The 24482-nt window shown below is 36.1% G+C and overlaps 1 protein-coding gene and 1 pseudogene across 1 annotated transcript; both read right to left on the bottom strand.

The window, feature by feature from the left end:
- Window positions 1-555: 555 nt before the first annotated feature.
- On the bottom strand, window positions 556-3608 carry LOC117339722 (transforming growth factor-beta-induced protein ig-h3-like). The gene is made up of 6 exons (XM_033901438.1): window positions 3470-3608; window positions 2943-3157; window positions 1957-2143; window positions 1429-1527; window positions 911-1024; window positions 556-689 (listed from the first exon to the last, which is right to left on the bottom strand). Exons 1-6 carry the CDS (start codon window positions 3606-3608, stop codon window positions 556-558), a joined length of 888 nt encoding a protein of 295 aa, XP_033757329.1.
- A 10951-nt stretch (window positions 3609-14559) lies between these two features.
- Window positions 14560-24482, bottom strand: part of LOC117339720 — a 344709-nt pseudogene continuing 334786 nt past the window's right edge.

Genomic DNA, 24482 nt, shown 5'->3' with positions numbered 1-24482 from the left:
AGTATTGTTTAAAGAGTTGTTGACCAATCAGATCACACCCCTCCTCCCTTCATACCGTTTCATAGTCGATGTATCGTCGGCTACCATGGTCGTTATTGATCCATCGTCTAATCTTTAAATTATTGAAATTCGACAAAAGGAATAACATGCATTGATCTTTGAAGGATTCTAAACAAAGGTAGATCACTGGAGTTTACGTGCATTTGATATTTAAATCGGATTGAAGTTAAATTCAAAGCGAATCAAAGAGCATCCCCACTTCCGGTTTTTCGAGTGTTTCACCTTGCTGATAGTGTATGAGTAGAGTAAATATTTTTTCTATTTATACTAACCATAAGCAGACGCCATTGGCTACACGTATATATCGTCATTGTCATCAACCTCCTCTTAATTCAAGGTCACTTGATTAATAATATTCAATTTGAAAACAAAACATTAAGTCGAATACATATTTAAAATTTTATTGTAAAAAAACAAAATATACAAGAAAGATAACGATACAGAACGATGATGAATGAAAATAAATGTTAATATGAACATTTGATGAGAATTGTCCTACTTCTTGCCGAATATTGCGGATCCTAGAAACCTCAGAGGTACAAGAACATGGTCAATAATATGTACAACTCCATTGGTGGCGGCTATATCTGCTTTGATCACTTTTCCATTGTTAGCGTAGACTGAGGTTCCTGTAACAATAACAAAATATTATTGAATTAAAATAGATTGGAACGGAAACAAATTCATATTCATTTTGACATAACATCTGAACAAACCTCATGATATTAGTTAGTCTGAATAGCATCGTCAACAGCATTTATAGTGTCTGTAAGGAGAGGTTATGATAGATGGGCTTTGCTTATGAACAATATATTTGAGGCATAAACAGAGGAGGAGCACCATTACGTACCTCTGGTACCTATTCTGATGACGTCATGGTTGGTATCCAGTGTCCTAACGTATTCCCTGTTGTACAGACCGGCGGAGTATTCTGTGTGTGGGACCACGTGGTATTCAAGGATTTCTGAAAGTAAAGACAGAAAATTGGTATCAATGAAACACTCTATATATATCGTAGGGAAGAAAGACATATACTGTAATACTCGTTCACATTAAGGAAACCGATAGCAAAACCATAGGAACTGTTTTAATCCTTTTGAAAAAACAATCTTTTCGTTATTTCTCCATTGTTCTAAAAACAATGGCATGACAATGAAAAGGCTTGTAAGTAATCTAATCGATAATATCATTACAGCTGCGAGAGAATACGGATAATAAGTTTTTACAATTAAAATCTGATCCCATTTGTATGCTTGGAAATAAAATATGTTAAAATAAATAGCATGATATTTCTTAAACCCCGATATAGCAGCTAAACTTTGCACGAATTAAAATGTTATTAAAACCTTCAATCAGTGTGAATCTTACCTTTTAGAAGTTGTGGGTCCTTGGCAAGGTTGTTCAATACTGTTGATCCTAGTCGTGCAAATGCGTCATCGGTTGGGGCGAATACAGTGAGAGCGTCTCCTATTGGTTACAAATGGCATATTTTAAAAAGGTCAAGTATTTTTTTCAATACAATGATGATATTGAATTAAATTTGCTTTAATATTTCATTTCAGAACTATATACTCTCAAACTCGTTCAAAGACTTGAATTTAGCATTATAAAATATAATACTATTGGTATGTTATAAATAGAGATAGCGGTAAATCTTTGTTCAACATATACAGGATTAACTAAACATTACCAGACTGCATTTGAATCTTTGAATAACTTCGTATTTTCCTACTTTTGCTTTTTTGTTTTAGTCCATATTGTTTTTGCAATTATACTAAATATAGCATTGTCATTATTTCATCCTGGAATACTACCATTTTAACTTGATGATGAACATAAACTTATTACCTATGTTAGCGTTAGGTAGAAATATTTGTTATAGTATATTAAGCTTACCTTGTAGGGCTGATACAAGGTTTGCTGATTTGACCTTCGATAATAAAATGGACAACTCCGGTGCTCCAGCGACGATATCGACGATACTGCCCTCTGGTGGCAGCATTACTGTATCAATAATATGGACATATCCGTTGTCAGCTTGGAGGTCGAAATGTGTTATCCTTGATCCTTCAACTGTTACTTCCTGATAATTGAGAAAAGCAAACACTATTAACTGTAAAGAATAGACTGGAGTTTGGTTTGGTTTGGTTTTGGTTTGGTTTGCTTTTGTTTAACGTCCTATTAACAGACAGGGTCTTTTAAGGACGTGCCAGGTTTTGCAGGTGGAGGAAAGCCGGAGTACCCGGAGTACCCGGAGAAAAACCACCGACCTATGGTCCGTCGCTAGAATCGCCCCATGTAGGTCTCGAACTAGCAACCTAGTGGTAGAGGGCTAGTGATAAAGTGTCGGGACACCTTAACCACTCGGCCACCGCGGCCCCATATACTAGACTGGAGCAATTTGTGAACAGCAATATAAATTTGATAATTAATCATGTATATTTATACACTAGATTGTCGATGAGACCGAAGTCATTTATCCCTCATGGAAATCTGATATTGTTATTATTTAACTCTGAGTACAATTTTTGCTTGTTTGGTTTTTGTTTCCCATGTGATAAGAATTAAGTTTTTGTTATCATTTAACCCTTCGAGTACACTTTTGTTTGTTTTGATTTGCTTTTCATGTCATAAGAATTTCACATTAATTTAAACGTCGCTATATGCCTGTTGTCCTCATCCACCAATAAAGACAATACTATGCATTTATACCTTTGCTTGTATTAATGATTGCATAAACATCGGCAAATTCCCTATCATGATATTACAATACTACGATACAAGAAAATATAATTTGTAATTACAATACCTTAGATATAATCAATGTTTTATTACAAATTAAAAGACGATAGATATGTAAATTAATTAATTATTGCACTTACATCATTATGACTGTAGATGTTGAGACGGACTTTCTGACCAGCCAAAGTATCAAGTTGAGCCTCGTTGGAAGCATCCTGTTTCCTGATAGATCCCTGCACCACGTGGTATTTCAAAACATTAGCGAGAGCATTTACGTCGTTGCTGAGTGAGGCAAGAAGGTCTGCGGGCAACTTGGCAAAAGCAGCGTTGGTGGGGGCAAAGATGGTGAAGGTTCCTGTAAGATGTTATAGTGGGATATTAGTGTACATTGGTCATATACAGAACTCTAGTATATATATTATGAAGAATTATCTAAATAAATTCCCTTCTTTACTCTAAATCTCAACACAAATCATAGTTACTGAAGCAAATACACTCAAATTATATCTAGATAGGTTTGTGGCAGGCTTACAGCGACTGGTCATTGCATATAAGATTGATGTCAGAAAAAAATTAAAAAACACTTTTTTTTGGAAATCGCATAAGAATAAGAACATTTTATCTTTAAAATGTATAAAAACTGTAACACCCGCTAGAGATTACTAACCTTGTCCAAGTGCATCAGCTAGGCCTGCTTTCTGTACCAGACTGACCAGTGTTGACTCTCCGGAGGACTGTAATACCTGTACTACGTTACCGCCCAATACGGCATGTAGAGCAAGACTGAAGCACAATAGACGGAGCATGATAATGCGTCTTGAATGAAGATCAGAGGTGGTTTCGTCTGGAAGACTCTGAGGTGAATGGTGATTTTTGGCAATGTTCGGCTCATATTTATACTAATTTTACTTCTAAATCTGTTTCATAAATTCATGATTGAACAACCCGGTGGTGCCGTCCCCGTGTTCAGTAAACGTGACTGTTATCAGTTAAGGAGGACATTCAATCCTCACATGGGAACACGGGCCGTTTATTTGCACAAGGCAATACTTCAAAATTGACATTGGTCAGTTTATGTGTGTAAAATTTCTACGTTTATGAAAAAATATGCCTTTCCATATTTTATAAGTTCTCCTGTTTAAGGGATTGATTATAGCTCTACACAAACGAAACGCACAATTATCTTACTGCACCTTGGTATATTATGAAATATTAATTTGACTGACAAGTTCTTGAAATGATTTTCCGTCTGAGATGATTAACGTTAGCTTTGACCTAACATACTGTAAATGTTGACATTTACGCGAGGGGGATATTTACGCTATACGGAATCCTTTTGATAGCGAACATGTCCCGCGTGCGTATTATTTTGATATCAATTTGTGTAAACTTGAATTACAAACGAACGTGGATTGATCGCGAAAATTACCCGCAATCGTATACTTTACATATCGAAAATGCGAATTGAAGCCCTCGCGAATTAAAATTGGTTTGGTTTGGTTTATTTTGTTTAACGTGCTATTAACAGCTAAGGTCATTTAAGGACGGCCTCCCGTGCGTGCGACATGCATGCGTGTGGCGAGTGCGTATGTGTGTTTTGGGAGGCTGCGGTATGTTCGTGTTAAGTCTCCTTGTGATAGGCCGGAACTTTTGCCGATTTATAGTGCTACCTCACTGAAGCCTACTGCCGAAGACACCCAGCAGCACACCCCACCCGGTCACATTATACTGACAACGGGCGAACCAGTCGTCCCACTCCAAATATGCTGAGCGCTAAGCAGGAGTAGCAACTACCATTTTTAAAGACTCTGGTATGTCTCGGCTAGGGGACAGAACCCAAAGCCTTCCTCACAGCAGCGAACGCTCAACTAAAGGCCAAAAGTGAGGCATTGTCAAGGGAGACATTAGGAAACAGAAAGTTGTTCAGAAAGAAGAGAAAATATAAGATCCCAAATTTAGTCGCCTCTTACGATCATGCAATGGGGGCAGCAGGTACAATTCTTACGCCCTACCTGCAGGGCTCCGCGAATTTTACGTACACTACATGTCTAAACATGATTGTTTTTTGTTGTTGTTTTTTTCGCGAATTAAAAAAAAACAATCATGTTTAGACATGTAGTGTACGTAAAATTTGTGGTTTCTTTTTATATTTGTTTCGGTCATACTAATGAATAGTGCTTCGACTATGTTCGTACAGATTTTCTATAAATATAATATTGTATCTATGTGTTGCTACTGTAACAGGTTATTCACTGGATATGTACATTCGGCCCTTTCTTGTTTTTGTTTCGTTGTCATGTTTTTTTGTTGTATTTCATGATGGTTGATCATGGCATTATTTGCCATATAGTAGTATATACCCTGATCATATTTATATCGACAACATCCATGATCAAAAACACTGCAATCTGGAGGAAAATGCGATTGATTCTGTAAGTTCACACAAAGCGGTTTGCCCTTTTTGTGCGTAGCTGTTTGTTTCCCGAAGTTTATTATTAATTTTCACTTTCCTCAATAAATTCAAACGAAATGTAATTTATCATATTCTCATAAGCGTTGTGGCAATATTCAGCTATATCTTCAACTGTCAAAAACATTAAAATTAAAAATATGTATTTATATGTTTGTTCTTTTTCTATATTATTTGGGAGTTTGTTTTCATAATTTTTTCAAAATTAGAAGTTTGTAAAATGTGGTTGTATATTTTCATTTCGTAGGTACGATTATACAGGTCACTCAAGTACACAACAGCCATGGAATTTACAAAGATACGATATCTGACCACCACTTTATTAGGTGATCCCGTGGCACTGACCAACACTCCATGCTGACCAACACGTGACTCTAGTCAACATGTGACTTATATAAGATTTAGTGTGTGGAACACGTGTTTGGATTGTATAGAAAGTTGAACTCACCTCTTATTAATGAGGTTAAGATCATCTTAAAACATATGAACATAGATCTTGATATTTTGCTGATCCCAGACTTACCTAAGCACGTAAATGAACCAGCACCATGCTGCGTTCATTAATAAATATATTATAAGTCACATATAAGTGGTTGTAATATTGCCAAATGTAAGAAAAGGTATCTAAAAGGTTAAAAAAAAAAATCATAATGGGGGAGTGAGTGTGTACCCAAACCCAGCAGGAAAGACGGGCGACGGTCGAACGAGTGGGATTAAAACCATCATTGGATGTCACTCGAGCGATGTCACCGTAATTGCAGCAATGATTTGAGTGATTGGATTAAATCTACGTGTACTGATTTTTTGTCCTCTAACAGTCCGGACGGTGGGTAGATTTTGTTGCGACTTACGTGCAAGTGTTCATTATTTAAAACACCAAGCTTGTAATTTAAGTGATACCGTTCTCCATGATCTTCATATGTAAAATGTCAAGAAAAATAGATACAGTGTAGTCTTCGGAAGCTTGCGTAACATCTTGCTGGCGTTGGTACATGATTTGCTTCAATGCTCTGCAATATATATGCATTTAGTCACTGCCCATTGTAAAGATGACGATTTGTACGTTACCTCAGGGAGGCCACATAAGGAGCCTATTGTTTTAAAAAAAGATATCGAACTTATATTTAGATTGTTAGTCTAAATATTTTTTATTCAATTAAACTTCCACGTTACATCACAATACAATAACATATATTAGAAAGATTAATGCAAACAAGGTATTAGCTTATCAGCTAAATTCCTACTTGTTCTTATGCGGTTCTAGCCAAAGTCCTGGGTTAAATCACAAAATTCATTATTCTTTTTAAAAAAATCTTCTACCTTAATAATGTGAATGCAATATAATTCTATGAACATTATGTATTTGTACCGGGATTGGTTATTCATAGAGGTGTGATACAATGTAAATGATCCTCATAAAACACATATTTATGTGTCCTATCCTCATGGAATACATATTTATGTGTCCGAATATCAAAAAAAATGTGAGTATGAAGAAAACTACTATACGTATAAGAGGTCTTAGTCCGCCTGGTTGCATTCGCAAATCTGCGACCTCTTATTTCCTCCGCCATATTTCTTTGTAGCAGGTTCCGCCCTGTGTCGGAAACGGTTTAAAACGTTAAAGGATGAAGATATAAACGAATTTACTTACTCATTAAAGACATATTAACCCATCCATGCACAAATTATGGTATGACACTTCTCCAATAATTAAAATATCCATGAAAAGTCCATTGCATCGTCGTGCGTTCAAATTCAGGCCATGGAAACGATATGGCGGCTTCGGTTAATACAAAATAAGAAAATAAAACGGAAATAACACGTTACTTGATCGAAGCCGTAACGACGAGAGTACAGATTTCACTTTCAACAATACCTGATGTTTTTTCATTTCATTTCTCTTTTGAATCCAAACATTAAGTCATCAAACCACAGGTGTTTAACATCGGACATTGCGTGTAATCCACCATAATAACAATGGAAATGGAACCGATAACATTCTTTAATATAACGTTTCCTGCCACATCTCATTGTATAGTTTTTCATAATTCTTTCGGCCCATTCTACCGTAAATGCTGCATCATTCAGTTGTCTTAAACAAGAATTCAGTTTTTGCACCAAACCGACATGTTTTTCCTGCATATTTGAAATTCTCTCCTTGTCGAACAAGTGTTCATTGTTATATTCCTTATTAAAATCTCCGATATTGGCGGGGAGAATGGTGACGAAACTAACTGTTACTACAGAAGATTTTTCTGTAATTTCTGATCGCAATTCTCCGAATTCGTTCATAATTTCTTCTTCTGTTTTGGATCCTAATATGACGTATTTCCCATCATTTCGATGTAACTCTAGCATGTCATTGATCCCCACGCATATCATAATAATGATTTTATCGATACTCCTTGAGCTTGCTGTCGTCACATAGTTAACGATGTCCCGTTTTGAATCCAAGATTTTAGCATCTCTCTTTATGATCAAGTCTGCCTTCATATTGTCAGGTAAGTTGTAGGTATCAAAATTATTCCCTCTGGAATCAGTGGCAAACAATAATTTCTGCATAACTGTTGTTGAAGCAACCGACCGATTAGCTGATGGACAGTGCACTGTGTTTGATGAACATCATATAGACAATGAGCTATACCACCGGAACAGAAGAAGAACCAGAAATAGAGACACAAACGTGAAAAAACTTATTGACTCTCTTTAGTTCAAGAGAATCTTTTCAAATTAACTTTCGACAGACAATTTAAAAGCTTTCCAAATTACGTTTATCACGAAGACCTGTTCACAGCAAGGAAATACCCAGCAAAATTGAAGAAATTGGCTGATGAACTTGATAAAAGAAAGGAAATCATCCCCAATCCGTAAATATACAACTACAGCTGTCAGCGGGAGTGGGCGAGCATAACTCTGTGAAAAAGGATTGTTTTGCAAAATAATAATAGGAGATAAAACTTCATATGGTATTACAACTACATAATTATGTAATATACAAAATGTTCAAGCACTTGTTCTAAAAACAGTAATGGTGACCTCGGTATGACGTTGAAATTCGACTCGCCTCGAGAACTGGAGGCAATGAACAGTTTTGTCAACATTCATTAACACTCATCCAATACTTCTCCTGAAAAGTCCCGGACAAGCCCAAAATTCGGCATTGATCAACTGTATACGCAGTACACAGCTTTTTCTCGGTTTATTCTACTATCATATTTTAGAAAGAGTGGTAGAGGAACTTTTTGTGTGAAAAAAATGTATTGAACTTTCCAACCCAATTTTCTCCTTGAATAGCCTTCAGTTCAAGGTAGGTGTAATACTTTTTTTTATTTGATACAAAAGTAAATGTATTCTTCAATGTATAATTACATTATCATCAACAACTAAAAACAACAACACTTAATTTTTGGAAAATATACATAAAACCTCCAAATAACTTAACATAAACATGTATATTTAAATTATGTTTTCTTAAAATAGTGTAATCCCCCGAACCCTCAAATACAATAAATAAATATATAAATAAAACCAGACACACTTATGAATTATAATTACGTCTGTAATTGTTTTAAATGGGATCTAAAATTCAAGAAAATACATGTACTTAAAAATATATCTTTCGTAAATCGGGTTTCTTAATATGTACCTAAATAAAAGCAGAATAATTACCGGGCGTCATGGACACTTGTTCACCTGTTAGTAACATCTGAAATCACATTTGTATCTCACTTATTTGTTTTGTTTGTTTTTGTTTAACGTCCTATTCACAGCCAGGGTCATTTAAGGACGTGCCAGGTTTTGGAGGTGGAGGAAAGGCGGAGTACCCGGAGAAAACCACCGGCCTACACTCAGTACCTGGCAACTGCCCAACGTAGGTTTCGAACTCGCAACCCAAAAGGTGGAGGGCAAGTCTCTCACTTATAATGCAGAGTATACCTGTCTCGTAGTGGCCTAATCGGACCCTCACGTTTTTTTATTAGGGGACGGAACTTTTATTTTTCGTATGCGATGTAAATGTTAAATTAACGTTTCTTAAATCAAATATACCTCACATTTAGGTTAGTAATTTCTGTTGCAAATAGCTATTCATTTATAATATCTACACATTGGTTTGATTGTTGTAACTTGCTATGCCCTTTCATCTCAGGAGGTACAATTTGTATACGTAAATTCACGGTGGTGGAAAACTGTCTTCGGGCTTGAAATTAGTTAAAGTAAAAAAAATGTTAACATTGACTTAATAATGATCAAATATATTTCACCAAACAAACGACAATCCCTTTTTGAAAGAAAAAAAAGAAAGAAAAAAAAGAAAGAAAATGCAGAACTTTTTGCTAATTAAAAGTACAAACATTTAAAAGTGAATAAGAATATAAATAACATTATATTAAGTTTCTATTTAAATAAATAATAAGAAATGCGCAATAATAACAGCTAAATAACAAATAACTTTATAACTTATGTAAACTTGAAATTCTGAGATTATACCCTAATGCTTACGGCAACCCTCATACTTTCTAGCGTAAGATTTATTTATTGTTTACAGCCAATTGTCTAGACAATACATTGGTACAGGTACTACAAAATTGTATTCATCGGGTGAAGTTGACCGACATTTAAGTTTACCTGATGACACATTCTAATCAAGCACAGCCTAGTATACCTTCGTCTACATACTCTAAGATTTGTTCCTACTGTTGTGATTGACATGACTAATTGATCTCATAAAGGACATCTTCGAAGTTTTAAAGGTTTGCTGATGTCATTGCGCTTGTTTGGTTTGGTTTATTAGTCCCCCACCGGAATCCGTAGGGGACTATAGGTTTGCGTTGTGTCCGTCCGTCTGTCCGTCTGTCCGTCCGTCCTTCCGCACACTATTTGTCCGGGCTCTATCTCCCATACTATAAGACACTGGAACTTCATACTTAGTGTGTGGGTTCCCTGTGGGAAGGCGGTGTGTCGCATACAAAAACCGGGTCACTGTGACCTATATTTTGACCTCTGACCTACATTAAAGAAAAAGCTTGTCCGGGCTCTATCTCCTACACTATAAAGCACTAGAACTTAATACTTAGTAGTATTGTTCTCTGTGGGAAGGCAGTGTGTCGCGTACGAAAACCGGGTCAATGTGACCTATATTTTGCTATTTTTTGACCTCTGACCTACATTAAAGTAAAAGTTTGTCCGGGCTCTATCTCCTACACTATAAAGGACTAGAACTTAATACTTGGTAGTATGGTTCCTTGTGGGAAGGCAGTGTGTCGCGTACCAAAACCGGGTCACAGTGACCTTTATTTTGCTATATTTTGACCTCTGACCTACATTAAAGTAAAAGTTTGTCCGGGCTCTATCTCCTACACTATAAAGGACTAGAACTTAATACTTGGTAGTATGGTTCCTTGTGGAAAGGCGGTGTGTCGCGTACAAAAACCGGGTCACTGTGACCTATATTTTGACCTCTGACCTACATTAAAGAAAAAGCTTGTCCGGGCTCTATCTCCTACACTATAAAGCACTAGAACTTAATACTTGGTAGTATGGTTCTCCGTGGGAAGGCGGTGTGTCGCGTACCAGAACCGGGTCACTGTGACCTATATTTTGACCTCTGACCTACATTAAAGAAAGAAAAATTTGTCCAGGTTCTATCTCCTACACTATAAAGCACTAGAACTTAATACTTGGTAGTATGGTTCTCCGTGGGAAGGCGGTGTGTCGCGTACCAAAACCGGGTCACTGTGACCTATATTTTGACCTCTGACCTACATTAAAGAAAGAAAAATTTGTCCAGGTTCTATCTCCTACACTATTAAGGATTAGAACTTTATACTTGGTAGTATAGTTCCCTGTGGGAAGGCGGTGTGTCGCGTACCAAAACTGTGTCATCTACTCTGCAATTCCCATCCAAACCATATTGGAAATCAACATACCACAAATAGAAGCAGTTGGAATCATCACTGGCAATTTGCTGCTTGGATGCATATATATACCTCCTAACACATCTTATAACCATTTAAATTCAGCTATATTACAGTTATTCAAGCTATGCACAACACAAGCAAAGTTACATAAGTGTACAAACATTCTTGTTGTTGGAGATTTCAACATGGACTTCGCAAAGATGGACAGCCTTCAAAAATCTTGTAAACTTCACCAACTACTGACCACGCCTACCCATTGCCTTGGAGGAATTCTTGACTTGGTCTTCTCATCCAAATTATTCCCAGTGACAAACAAACCTGTGTTCTTCTCAGATCACCATTTAATCAATATACAGTACTGTTGAATTCAATGTAAGCATAACAAACAACATCTTGTTATTATTATTACAATTTCATGTCTATTGCAGTAAAACCTGTCTATAAAGGATACCCAATAGAAAAACTAAAGGTGTCCTTCATAGACTTGTGTCCTTTATATAGAGATCATTTATAGAGTATACCTACAGTGTACATGTATTTAGTGAGAATGGGATGGTTCCTGTATAGAAGCGGGTCTCTGTAAACTACATCTTCACCTTTCAATACATTGAAGAAAATACATGACCTTATTGCATCTCGAGATTCACACTCATTGCTATTGGATCTCGAGATAACAACCCGGTGGGGGACTGTAATTCGTTGAATTATCTTGTTTTGTTTAACGTCCTATTAACAGCTAAGGTCATTTAAGGACGGCCTCCCGTGCGTGCGACATGCATGCGTGTGGTGAGTGCGTATGTGTGTTTTGGGAGGCTGCGGTATGTTCGTGTTAAGTCTCCTTGTGATAGGCCGGAACGTTTGCCGATTTATAGTGCTACCTCACTGAAGCATACTGCCGAAGACACCCAGCAGCACACCCCACCCGGTCACATTATACTGACAACGGGCGAACCAGTCCCTTAATAAACATAATGAAGAGGATATAAACAGTTTGGTTTGGTTTGATTTATTTTGTTTAACGTCAAATTAACAGCTAAGGTCATTTAAGGACGGCCTCCCGTGCGTGCGACATGTATGCGTGTGATGAGTGCGTATGTATGTTTTGGGAGGCTGCGGTATGTTCGTGTTAAGTCTCCTTGTGATAGGCCGGAAGTTTTGCTGGTTTATAGTGATATCGCACTGAAGCATACTGCCGAAGACACCCAGCAGCACACCCCACCCGGTCACATTAGACATGTTAGCTCCCCGTTAACGAAATAAAGTATGTGTACAAGCAACCTGGACATACTGATATAAAAGTTAATCAATGTCGAACGTCACCGTAGAAGTCGTCGAGCGGATGTGTCGGGAATATCCTACGAAACCGCATCTCGCAGTTACGAACTACAGGTCCTAATTTGTTTTCGCTCGACCAAGGTTTAAACAGGAAATTGCCCTCAAAGTATTGTAAGTTGCATTCCACACACACACAAAAAAAATATATATATCGCGATAAGCTACATATCTATTGTTGCTTATTATTTTATATCACTTTTGATTGTTACAGTTTTTGCAATCTTTCAAAACACCAGTCAATCAATCCATCAATATAAAAGTTAAAAATTTTAAAGTGAGTTAAAAATGTGTTAACTGTGATTTAATATTTAATTTAATCGCAAGACTAATCCTCTCTCTACAGTGTATACCTTACGTGAATGTGGTTGATAGACACGATACCAGTTTAGTTAGGTATCAAGCAACATTGATAAGAAACTGACCAGACTTCCTATATTGACATTTCTGTGACCATTCACCTGTATACGTTATACTTTCTAAACTGACCACACGTGGACAAACTGGACACAGCTTTTCTCTAATGCCGATAACTGACATTATCTCTCCATATGGACCACGCTTCATCACACGTTGAAAGATACTAGATCATATATTTTATTGACATTTCTGTTAATTGGCTTTTGTACCTTGTAACTTTATTTTGATGTGAATTCACAGTTGAGGATACATTATTTTATACTTTCCCTATTTTATAGGGCTGTCACTTATGAAGATAAAATACGTTTTTTTTATTTGTTTTTTTTTTCCGTTTAATGTCCTATTAACAGCTAAGGTCATTTAAGGACGGCCTGCCGTGCGTGCGAGATGCATGCGTGTGGTGAGTGCGTATGTGTGTTTTGGGAGGCTGCGGTATGTTCGTGTTAAGTCTCCTTGTGATAGGCCAGAACTTTTGCTGATCTATAGTGCTACCTCACTAAAGCATACTGCCAAAGATACCCAGCAGCACACCCCACCCGGTCACATTATACTGACAACGGGCGAACGTTATTTTGAAATTTCGATATAAAGAACTGTCACTAATGATAAGTTACATTTCTACATTCCAGCTTAGATGTCACTAAAAGTCTTTGTCTGCAGCATTCTATATCTTAATAGTACTCTAGCGTATGATGCCTTTTTACATTATTTTAACTTTTTGTGGTTTGAACTGCAGCCTATAAAGAGAGGAGTAGTTACATTCATATTATTCTTTATTTTCCATATTTTGACAGGAGTGTCATTTATGCAGATTGGATGTTATTTTCGCCCGATAATGCTAACGGTTTCCTATTCAATAGGTCGTGTTATATCATCAGTTCCTAACAGCAGCTTACAGTTTTATGTCACTTTTTTTTTTTTTTTTTTTTTGTCTTTTTTTTTCAATCCCTATTCAGTCACTTTTTAATCCAAGAGAATAAAATTATTCATGGAAATGCGAAAGAAATACAATTGTTTAGGCCGACGGCCTCTTGTTAAATTGAATAACATTAAGGTGTGTTTGAACCCATTTGGTAACGATTGTAACTCCAACAAAAAGTCAGCTAACAAAAACATGTTTGTTACTGTATGCTTATGCCTTGCTTAAACATGTCATGCTAAGAAGTTATCATTAACTCCTAGAAATATAATGTACAAAAAAAATAAAATATATATAATGGACAGTGTCGTTATTATCCCAAATCATCCCACTTTGAGAACATGCAATTACTTGAATTCCACTGCTTTCCATGGTTGATGTGTCACCTAGTTTTGGAAAGTATCCTTAAACTTTGCCTCTTTTTGGCCCCAAACATCAACCCCTGTGTGTCAGATGAACCGTCAGGGTCATTGAGTCACATATTAAATATAAGGGTATTTGATTCTGTCATACATCGGTGTTGAGAAGACTCGTTGGATTTTAGTCAGTTTTACCTTTTTCTGTCCCGCTCAGCAGCCCATGAAACCGTGCTAAAAATGTAACTTCCCTCGAAGATGTCCTTTACTTCACCCTTGTTGAAATACCATTTCACCACATTCATTATATGGACATTGAAGGTAAAACTATACGACTAATAAATATTTAAAATTTTATTGTAAAAAACAATTTATACAAGAAAAATAACAATAAAAATGATGAATGAAAATGAATGCTAATATGTACATTTGATGAGAATTGTCCTACTTCTTTCCAAATATTGCCGATCCCAGATACCTATAAGGTACAAGCACATGGTCAATTATATGTACGACTCCATTTGTAGCGGCGATATCGGCCTTCAGCACTTTACCATTGTTTGCGTAGACTGAGGTTCCTGAAACAAACAAAAAATACCGATGTCGTATAAACGAAAAAGAGAATTACAACATTACATTTCGCTAGCGAAGTAAACCATGCACAAAGTTCGGGATATTAGTTCGAATGACACAGCGTTTAGAATATTTATCATTCTGATTAATTAACCTTCCTTCAATGAACAATATATCCGGAGGCGCTTACAGAAAAAAAAACACCATTACGTACCTGTGGTGCCTATTCTAATGACGTCTTTACGAGAATCCAGTGTCCTTAGGTATTCCCTGTTGTAGAGACCGGCGGAATATTCTGTGTGTGGGACCACGTGGTATAGAAGTATTTCTGAACGTAAAGACAGAAAGTTGGTATAAATAAACCAGTCTATATCTATATAGGTCAATAAGATAGTTACTTATATACTAACTGCCACGAAGGAAAGCGTTATCAATATCAAAGGAACCGTTTTAATCATTTTGTAAATCTACATTTTCTTTATTTCTGGATTGTACTAAAACAATGACAAGTCAATGCAATAGCTTGTATTAAATTAGTAAAAGTTTAACAATAACTGTAGGAGAATGCGGATAATAAGTGTGTCTTATCCCATCTGTTTACATGTAATTAAACTATATTTATATCAATAGAGTTTCTCAAACATCATTACAGCAACTAAACTTTCGTATTCAGTGGGAATCTTGCCTTTTAGAAGTTGTGGATCCTTTGCAAGGTTGTCCAATACTGTTGATCCTAGTCGTGAAAATGCGTCATTTGATGGGGCGAATACAGTGAGGGGGTCTCCTGTTGGTTAAGAAACGAAAATTGAGACAATGTCAAGTATTTTTAATATAATAATGAAAAATAATCAAATTTGCTTTCATATATATATATTTTCTTTTAGAACTATAAATCCTGTAACTCGAATTGAAAGACTTATATGTAAAATATCTGATATAATACTTTTTATATTTCATAGATAGAATTACAGGCATATATCTATTTAATGTATCAGAACGAATAGGCTTAACCATCCTACATTTGAATCTTGGAATATACAATACATTTGAATCTTGGAATATCTTGCATGTATTATAGATGTATTATATGTATATATCGCATACCTTGTAGAGCTGTTACAAGATCTGCGGATTGGACCTTCGATAACAAGGTAGATAACTCTGGGGCGCCAGCGACGATATCGACGATACTGCCCTCTGGTGGCAGCATTACTGTATTGATAACATGGATATAGCCGTTGTCAGCTTTGATGTCGAAATCTGTTATTATCGACCCTTCAACGGTTACTTCCTGGTAAATCAGGAAAAGAAAATATTATCAAACATATATAATTGAGTCCCAATTGAGAATACCTTTTTAAAGCTATTCATATCTTAAATTGTGTACAGCGATTTAAATTGAATAATAAAGTATGTCAAACACACAATGCATGTTTATACTTTGAAACCAAAGACGCTTATCCTTCATGTTAATCTGGTTTTTTTTACCCTTCAGATGTTTCCGTCCATTATTTTACCGTGATCATTTAAATAAATATTCATTTAATTAACATTTCAATATCTTGCTATTAAGAATAAAATTAATTACAATATAATCTGATTATGTTATCCGTGATATAGATATGACTGTTCAATTAACCATGAAATAGTAATTAACAAGAACATCAATTACTTACATCATTATGACTGTAGATGTTAAGACGGACTTTCTGACCAGCCAGAGTATCGAGTTGAGCCTCGTTGGATGCATCCTGTTTCCGGATATATCCCGGAACCACGTGATATTTCAAAACATTGGCGAGAGCATTTACGTCGTTGTTGAGTGCGTCAAGAAGGTCTGCGGGCAACTTGGCAAAGGCGGCATTGGTGGGGGCAAAAATAGTGAAGTTTCCTGTAAGTTGGTAGAGTGGGCTATTAGTGTGCATTAGTCACATTCAAAACTCTAGAATACATTTGATATGGTATAACATTAAACCTTAAAGAAACATAAAAACTGAAACGAATGCCTCCAAATTATTCATGGATATGTTCGTGGCTGAATTACAACGTCCAGTCATTCCATGTCAAAATGATAAACGCGACGTTAAAAGATATCTTTTCTTGAAATTGTATCAGAAATCAGAATAAGAGCACGTTATCTGAAACATGATATAAAAATGTCAAACTCCCTAACTGTCACAAGTGACCACTAACCTTGTCCAAGGGCATCAGCCAGGCCTGCTTTCTGTACCAGACTGACCAGTGTTGACTTTTCGGACGATTGTAATACCTCTACTAGGTTACCGCCCAATACGGCATTTAGAGCAAGAGTGAAGCACAATAGATGGAGCATGGTGCGTCTTGAATGAAGATCAGAAGTGGTTCGGTCTGCAGATCTCTGAGGTGATTGCCTACTTTTTGGTGATATTCAGCTCATATTTATACTAATCTGGGTTCCAGTTCTGTTTCATAAATCGGTGAGATAACATCCCCCGTGTTTAGTACACGTGACTGTTATCAGTTCAGGGGGACGCACGGCCCTCACGTAGTTAACCTGGCCACACAATTAAATACTCAAAATTTACCTTATTTAGGTATGTATGTCTACTTTAGTGCAAAAAGGTATATCGTGTATCTTGTACTGGGAGTTTAGCATACATATTATTATTTTGTAAATTCGACTACCATATGTGTAGATCTACTCTGGCAATAAATTAATTCCCTGGGTCATTTAATAAGACAAAACGCACAATTTTATTACTGCATGATACATTGGTATAACACAATTTACTGCATTACTGACAGTGTTGTTCCCTTTTTATTGAGACTATTTTCGTACGTTTTTACATAACATATAACATATAACTAATGCCCGACATTAGCAATATGACTTTTCGGCATATCAATATAGATGACAGACATGAAAAAATGGACATGCGCCGTTTATCTATGTACTGTATTTAGCATAATCAAATTACGAATGATCGGGTAGTTTCACAGTTGTAACACAAAGCGGGATTTCTTTTGCTCACTCCTTATGTTCCCCAAATCTATTCACTTACGTTTAAAATATATCTAGATGAACTTGTTTGTGTTTTTTCTTCTTTTTTAAGTGAGTTTGTTTCTTTCTCTTATTTTCATAAACAGATGTTTGTAAAATGTGGTTGTATAATTTTACTTAGTTTGTACGATTTTACAGTTAGAGGTCACTCGAGTACACAACAGCCACGGAATTTACCAAGATAAGATATCTGACCAGTACTATATTAGGAGATCTCGTGGCATTGACCACAACTTCATGCTGACCAACACGTGAATCTTGCCAACATGTGACTTATACAATGTATAAGGTAATATGTAGGCTAACAAGAAGGAAAATAGAAATAAAATGCAACTGGAAGCGAGTGTGAAAACATGTGATTAGTATATATACCATCCGAAAACTTACATCTCATTAATTAAATTAAGATCGCTTTAAAATCTATTAACATAGAGCTCATTTCTCGTATTAATATACTTTACTATTGATTATAACAGTATTGCATTTTTCAAAAACCGGTTAATGGAAAGGAGGTAGATGCACTTCGTTTATATTGGATTCATTCACTTAATAAAAAATATTTTTAGCAATATTTTATTTCTGGCCCAAGTATTTGCTCAGCGAAGCCTTTAACCGAGCTTTTAAATTACATTATTAGTACTGTATATCTAGTGACGTTCGCCCCGTTTAATTTTCGCCATTTTCTCCTTTTGAAGAATTTAAGATGAAGCCGCAAATTGCAAACTGAACTGAAGCATTGATTAACCATAATACATAGGCCAGCTTTAGTCTGCTCGAAATCATATCCTCTTACTTTTCAATTTTAACACATGTTATATATTTACAAAAAAATATGAGATAATAAATGCTTTGTTCAAATCTTTGCAAGTGAAATAAATGTAGATTTAAATCTAGGTAAAATAAATCAAATATTTTACTTATATTGAGTTAAATCGATAATATGGTTTAACTCACGTAGTATCTTTAAGTGAAAAAAAAGCATGCATCCTAATTAATATTTTTTTTTTAAATCCAGTAATTCTTTTACATCCAAACAGTCCGGTCATAATAAAAAATGAAACACATAATCACATCCAATTCCTGTCATGGGAAAGGCAGATTTTACGAGTTCATTGTCGCCTGTAGCTTCCATAAGTGTACATGTACAAGTGGAAACGAAAAAGCACTGTTCAGTTACTAGTAACGAAACGGTGTCAAAATGGAGAAAAAAGAATTAATTTTTATTTTCGGGATACATATAATGTAAGAAAATGAGATACATTTGTGTAATCTTGACCGGTAGTACTGTTCATATAATTTAATATATAGATAGATATATGATATACAGTGTATTATAATTTAAAGGATTGTATTTCTTTTTCCGACGCGAAACGATATAAAATTGTATAACTTTACGGGAATGTGATTGGTGGGTATTCATCATGAAATGTTAAACTTTCTAAACTGACCACAAATTGACATACCAGACACATGTGGAGCTGACTATCATCTGACACGAACAGCGCATTATCACACGTTGATAGCCACGACACCAGTTCAGTTTCGAAAAAAGTAAACAATGTTAAGAAACTTGTCAGGACTTTTGATGTTGACATTTCCTGTTACCTGGCATCTTTAGATTGATTTGGATGTCGCAGGTGATAATATATCAGCTTAAACCATCATGATTTGATTTTGCTTGTAACAAGCGTTTTCATTGGCTAAACATTTTTTGTTGTCATCTCATAACATTAAAAAAATAAAAGGAACTACTTTCAGTTATACTGGAAGTACATAATGTAAACAAAATAATTAAAAGGTTTTAAATATCTGGAGCAAAATAAACATGTTAAACTTAATGAAAATGTTTCTAATCGTTGTTAATTAAATTATAAGGGTTCACTGTAATATTTTTTTACGTTATTGAGCAATAACACAAAAAACTGGGGTGTACTCTGAATAAACCGCGAAGCAGTTAACCCTTAAATATTTAGATAGAGCTGTCACTTCTGATAAGAGGAAATATGTTTACGTTTCTATATTTCGATAGGGATGTCACTTATCTTTATAAAGATAAGTTGTTACTTTTATCATACTCTATTTTACTAGGACTGTTGAGATATGATGAATACTGACGTTATTTTTTACTGTCTATGTTTTGGTTTGAGCTGTCGCTTATAAGATAAAAGAAATTATTTTTCCAGCTTTCTATCTCTTATAGGGCTGTCACGTCTGGGGATTAAAAACATTAGATTATGTTTTCATATTTTGATAGGACTGTTACTTATAAAGAGAAGACACGTTTGTTTTTTGTTTTTATTTTTTACTTTCATCCTATATTGCTTACGGTTTGTTAAAATAGGTTCAATTAGTTTGTATACGTCTTGTTGTGTCTGAAGTTCCTTTCTTGTTTTGAATTCATGAAATGCAAATTTAAACTCTCAGGTTCATACCATTCTTTTACACTAAGCCCTCGGCTTACGAGGGTAGCACGTAGCTTATGCTCGCTAACCAGTGAGAGACGATCGTCATTCAAAGAAGTTTTTACCTCATGAATAGTCATAGTAATGTGTAGTATTTAACGCGTGCACGTGCAGAAATCGCCATCTTTATTTTTGAGCAGTCAGATACGACACGGCGATACATGTTTATCGCAGAATTGCTCTACATAGGTGACAACAAACAGTACGATTATTGTTTTTACAGTTTTAATTATATTTAGCAGCGTCTTTGCTACGCTACGACCACAGGTAAGTTGGTTGTTGTTGTTCTACACGGTTGAAACGTTCACTTTTTGACGACATTTTGTCCGACAATGATTTTCATGGCGCTGTTTCAGTCAGATGAATCGTCAATACAGGAGAAACATAAAAGTAGTTCTGACGAAGTCAGTGAGTCTGAATATGAAAGAGCATTACGACAAAATAACATGATAAACATGGTTGTGTACGGGGAAGTCGCGGTTAGATTTATGCCACAACTCAACTAAGTGTCGTATCGTCAAGAACGACAGCTTCCCACTGAATATACCCCAATTAAAACCACAACTCGGTCTCGGTAAACTGGAAAAGTCGTTGGCTACACTGAACTCGTATATGGTCAATATTGTGACAGAGCAACTATACAGTGCCGCTGCTTGTAATGTAAACAATGTCAATGAGACACAGGGGCATGCGACCCTGACTAACCCTAAGGACAGAAATAACGCGGTTGGTTCACAAGCGCAGGCAGAAGCTATCGAGGGGTTTTATTTTGAGTTATTTGGTAATACTGGCACATTAGCAGGCGGCTGGTTCTGTTTAGGATGTTAGTTAGGCTGAAGGACACCGTCTTGGGCGTTTACAGAATCATTTTAGGAGACGTAGCATTGTGATAGATGGCCTTCGTTTCAATTACCAATATATTGCAGGCACCAACAGAGGAGGAGCACCATTACATACCTGTAGTACGTATTCTGATGACGTCATGGTGAGTATCCAGTGTCCTTATATGTTCCCTGTTGTACAGACCGACAGAGTATTCTGTGTGTGGGACTACGTGGTATTCATGGATTTCTGATAGTAAAGACAGAAAGTTCAGACAATGTGAATCACTCTAAATATTTCGCAATTAAATTACACAATCACAATTATACTGTTTCCAATATAGAAATAAAAAAACAAAACAAAAAACATCAAAATCATAGGAACTTTTTTCATTTGGTTATTTTTGGTTATTTCTGCATATATCCTAAGGGATGGCACGCCTATGCAACAACTTTAATTGGTACTAATATTACAGTTAGTTGGAGAGAGTTTTTCAACTTGCGTATGATCTCATTTGTATATTTGCAATTTAAAAATTGCATAGTTCAATAGCTTGGGGTTTCTCAAATCTCGTCACAGTAGCTTAACTTTACAAGAATTCAAGTGCTGTTAGACCCTTAAGTATTCTGTGTGAATCTTACCTTTTATAAGTTGTGGGTTTTGGGAAAGGTGGTTCAGTACTCTTGATCCTAGTCGTGCGAATGCGTCATTTGTTCGGGCGAATACAGTGAGAGCGTCACCTATTGGTTACAAGTGGTCAAGTTAATAAACGTCAAGTATTTGCCAATACAATAATAAGAATTCAATTAATTATAATTGATTTAGGTATTAAAGCATAACCTGTCTAAACCGGATGTCACCGTGACTAGATCATTCGGCCGGTTTACACGGTTATCCGTTTTTTAGGGATCGGTGACAATCAATATCTGGGAAATGGGTTTGGACTTTAAATTCAAAATATATATCTCACCTATTCATTCGCTTACTACAGCAAAAATGTGATTATTTTCATTGTCATGAAGGAGATTGATCTTGTATAATCTATTTTCTGTCACCGTTTACATAAGGTAATGTGCAACAACAAGTATATTTCAATACACTAGAAATATTACATTAAATTTGCTTTAATAATAGAGCTTAACATGTCACACCTTTCCACTCTTTGAATTTAGCGCATCGTAGATATGCTACTATTGACATTTTAGAAATAGAGATACCGGCCAATCTTTGTTGAACATATCCTGACTTCATATGAAACTTGGAATACTTGATGAATATATAGTAAATGTAATATCATCATATATTTCAACCTGAAATACTACCATTTTAACTAATTGAACGTAGTCCTATAACCTATGTTAGCGTTAGATAGAAATATGTGTTATAGTATACTCAGCTAACATTGTAGTGCTGATACCAGGTTTGCTGATTTGACCTTTTATAACAAGGTGGATAATTCCGAGTCGCCAGCGACGATTTCGACGATACTGCCGTCTGGTGGCATCATCACTGTATCAATAATATGAACATATCCGTTGTTGGCTTGAATGTCGAAATGTGTTATCCTTGATCCTTCCACAGTAACTTTCTGATAATTGAGGAAAAAATATTAACAGAATGTTTGTTTTGTTTCGTTTCGAGACTGTACCTTAGGAGGTTATTACTCAATCATTTAATATAAATATATTAGTAGTTGCAATAGTTTGCCTTTTACATACTGTTAGAGGTTTGGTTTGGTTTATTTTGGTTGACGTCCTATTTACGGCTAAGTTCATTTAAGGACGGCCTCCCCTACTTGCCACATGTATGCGTGTGGTGAGTGCGTTATGTGTGTTTTGGGAGGCTGCGGTATGTTCGTGTGAAGTCTCCTTGTGATAGGCCGGAACTTTTGCCGATTTAAAGTGCTACCTCACTGAAGTATACCACCGAAGACACCCAGCAACACACCCCACCCGTTCACATTAAACTGACAACGGGCGAACCAGTCGTCCCACTCCAAATATGCTGAGCGCTAAGCAGGAGCAGCAACTACCATTTTTAAAGACTCTGATATATCTCGGCCAGGGGACAGAACCCAAAGCCTTCCTCACAGGGGCGAACGCTAAACTAAAGGCCAAACGTGAGGCAGTGTCAAGGGAGACGTTAGGAAGAAGAAAGTTGTTAAGAAAGAATAGAAAAGATAAGATCCCAAATTGAGTCGCCTCATATGATCATGCGATGGGGGCAGCAGGTACAATTCCTACGCCCCACCTGCAGGGCAGACATACTGTAAGAGGAGATATCTAAGATGTTAAAATGACTTACATTTTCACACCGAAAGTATATTTTTTGAACTACGTGTATATATGTGTATATCTTCCTCATTAAGACCAAGTTAGTGAGAAATATAGTGCATAAAGACAGTGAGGAAGGACTGTGAATGAAGACCAAGACAGCGAAGTGGTTCCGGGCTGGGACTTGATCACCCCAGTCGGCTCACCACTGGAGGTTGTAGTGGACAACGCCGAAACGACCTAGGAAAGAGGATCCACCTGAAGACGGAATCATGAAGCATCTAATCCAGCAAGATGTGTACAGGTAATGTACTTATAAATATAATGGTTTGGTTTTGGTTTTTTATGTTTAACGTCCTATTTACAGCTAAGATCATAAATAGTTAAAACCAAGACAACAATCTAAAGGACGACTAATAAGAAAATAATTACATTATTGTACTGACATTATTATGACTGTAGATGTTGAGACGGACTTTCTGACCAGCCAAAGTAGTAAGCTGAGCCTCGTTTGATGCATCCAGTTTGCGGATAGATCCTGGAACCACGTGGTATTTAAAAACGTTGGCGAGAGCATTTACGTCATTGCTGAGTGAGGCAAGAACGTCTGCGGGTAACTTGGCAAAGGCAGCGTTGGTGGGGGCAAAAATGGTGAAGGTTCCTGTAAGTTTGTAGATTGGGCTATAACTTGGTGTTGGTCACAAACAGAACTTCGGTGTATACTTAATTTATCATACCATCAAATATTAAAGAATCTTAATAATTGACGCAAATGAACTCAAATTATTCATTGATATGTTTGTGGCAGGTTAACAACGTCCAGTTTAAAAGAAATGACATGATAGCATTTCATAAAAAAACAACAACTGGGAAATAGAAAAAAAAGTTGATAAATAAACGAAACAGACAGTATAAACATGCAAAAACAGTCTGGAAATCCATCCACAAAAGAAAAATTCAAATCACTGAAACATCACATATAAAAACTTTTGAGACAAGCCTAATTGAAAGGCACAGAGAAAATAGTTAATCCAACTTTAGACTCCTTAGAATATAAACCAATGAAAAAGTTCTGGACGTACATAAAACATC

Source organism: Pecten maximus, chromosome 12, assembly GCF_902652985.1.
Source record: "Pecten maximus chromosome 12, xPecMax1.1, whole genome shotgun sequence".
NCBI classification, from domain to species: domain Eukaryota; kingdom Metazoa; phylum Mollusca; class Bivalvia; order Pectinida; family Pectinidae; genus Pecten; species Pecten maximus.
This window is presented reverse-complemented; position numbering and strand designations above follow the sequence as displayed.